The 2,345-nt window shown below is 43.2% G+C and overlaps 1 protein-coding gene across 1 annotated transcript; it reads right to left on the bottom strand.

The window, feature by feature from the left end:
- Positions 1-299: 299 nt before the first annotated feature.
- LOC136633568 (olfactory receptor 5V1-like) lies at positions 300-1,244 on the bottom strand. Its single transcript, XM_066609330.1, has one exon. It carries the CDS (start codon positions 1,242-1,244, stop codon positions 300-302), a length of 945 nt encoding a protein of 314 aa, XP_066465427.1.
- Between the last annotated feature and the right edge of the window lie 1,101 nt (positions 1,245-2,345).

Here is a 2,345-nt window from a genome sequence, read left to right as displayed (position 1 = left end):
CACTATTACAAGCAATAGCAATCAGAGCTGTTATAGTACAAGTCCCCTACAGGAAAATAAAAAGTGTAAAAAAAAAAAAAAAGATAACGATAGTGTAAAAAATGTTTTGACGCGGCCAGGAAATATAGGTCTTGCCCTATCTTTCGGCCGCGATCAGCTGGCAGCTTGTATAGGGACTGCCGGCAAAAGGAGGGTGACATAGTTTAGCAGTGGCTAGCGCCACAGTGCACAATTCTCGTTAGTCATTCACTCGCCTATAAACGTAACGATAATGTTGAGCGACAATGGCAAACGGGCTATTAGTATCTCTGATCTACTACCATCTGACGCACTATCTTTCTAACCGCAGCCTTGACATCAGCATTCCTGAGGCTGTAGATGAACGGGTTGAGCAATGGAGCAATGAAGGCGTATAAAGCAGATATTACCCTGTCTTGATCCATGGAATAACTTGACTTTGGCCTAAAATACATAAAAATAGCAGACCCATAAAACATAGTCACAACTATCAAGTGGGAGGTACATGTGGAGAACGCCTTCTTCCGCCCCGAGGTGGACTTTATATTTAGAACCGTTGTGATGATATGTGTGTACGATACGATGGTCAATGTGAAGGAACTGACAATGACGCAACCGCAGGCCACGAGAAGGACAATCTCATTTATCTTCGTAGCCGTACAGGCCAGTTGCATTACAGGTGGGATGTCACAGAAGAAATGATTGAGCTCATTATCTCCACAGAAGGACAAGGTAAACATAAGACTTGTATGTATTAGAGAGTTTATAGCGCCACCAATCCATGAGATGGCAACAAGCTGAATGCAGGTTCTTTTATTCATAATGGTCCCATATAGCAAAGGATGACATATGGCGTTATAGCGATCATACGCCATCACTGCTAGCAGGTAGCACTCCGTTCCACCCAGCAATACAAAACAATACATCTGTATGGCGCAACCTGAGAATGATATAGTCTTATGGGCTGATAGGATATTTGACAGCATTTTGGGTACGGTGGTGGAAATGTAACAAATCTCCAGGAAGGAGAAATTGGCAAGAAAGAAGTACATCGGAGTCCGAAGAGTCGGGGTAAGCTTGTAGGCAAAGACTAGAGATATATTACCCATCATCGTGATTACATAGATGAGCAAGAACACGGCAAATAGTAAATGCTGGAGAGCAGGAGCTCCAGAAAATCCCAGGAGGATGAAATCCACGGTGGAAGATTGGTTCCTTCTATACATTCTTTGAATCTGGGGATTAATGAAAAGATGATTTTTTAAAAGTGGTTTTCTCCTTTCTGACAGCTGACACTCTTTGCAATGGCAGTGATCGGAGCTAGCCCTGATCGCTACCATTAACTATTAAAGTGACAACTCATCTAAGCAGCCAAAGCCACATCAGCTCCTCTGCAACACAATTGCATGGTGCCAATACATTCACATGGCAGCCCGGAGCCTAGTGAAGGTTCCTAAGGCGGTCATGTATTGCAGTCTATTAAGCTCTGCCTGTGGCTCGTTGGAGCAGGACCTTCACCCCTATTGTTTCCATCAACTGATTACTATGTAACCGTGGTTCTGTAATTTTTGTATTTTTTGTCTTTCTGTATTCCCCCTGTCTAGGTAAGCGCTGCGGAATATGTTGGCGCTATACAAATAAAGAGTATTATTATAATAATAGACTACTGTTAAAAATACAATAAATTGCAATAAAGAAGTATTTCAAAATATTGTAGAAGCACCAAACTAATGTAAGTTCAAGTCCCCCACAAGGACTAAAAAAAGTGTAAAAATAAGTTAAATAAAGTTATTTAAAATAAAAAATATTCAATCACCACCCCCTACCTTTTTCAAAAGTATTAAAATTAGAGATGAGCAAACGTGCTCGGCCACGCCCCTTTTTCGCCCGAATACCGCGATTTCCGAGTACTTCCGTACTCGGGCGAAAAAATTCGGGGGGCGCCGTGGCGGCACGGGGGTAGCAGTGGGGAGTGGGGGGGAGAGGGAGAGAGAGAGGGCTCCCCCCTGTTCCCCGCTGCTACCCCCCGCACCGCCACGCCTCTCCCCGCCCCCCGGCGCCCCCCGAATCTTTTCACCCGAGTACTGAAGTACTCGAAAATGGCGGTACTCGGGTGCGTAAGTACTCGAAACGAGTACGTTCGCTCATCTCTAATTAAAATATGTATATTTTTTATTCTACATGGTGAAAGTTGTAGGAAAAAACGCATAATGCCAGAACTGCGTTTCTTTGAGCACTTCTGGCAAAAAATGTAATAAAAAGTAATATAAAAGCCATATGTACCACAGAATGGTACCAGTAAAAATTACAAGTCACCCTGCAAAAAA

Source organism: Eleutherodactylus coqui, chromosome 6 (genome assembly GCF_035609145.1).
Source record: "Eleutherodactylus coqui strain aEleCoq1 chromosome 6, aEleCoq1.hap1, whole genome shotgun sequence".
Taxonomy (NCBI): Eukaryota; Metazoa; Chordata; class Amphibia; order Anura; family Eleutherodactylidae; genus Eleutherodactylus; species Eleutherodactylus coqui.
The sequence above is the reverse complement of the archived record's forward strand: the minus strand, read 5'-3'. Positions and strand labels throughout refer to the sequence as shown.

Bases quoted from the DNA above. Each gene is read 5' to 3' on its own strand.
- LOC136633568 (XM_066609330.1), bottom strand. From the start codon at position 1,244: ATGTATAGAAGGAACCAATCTTCCACCGTGGATTTCATCCTCCTGGGA.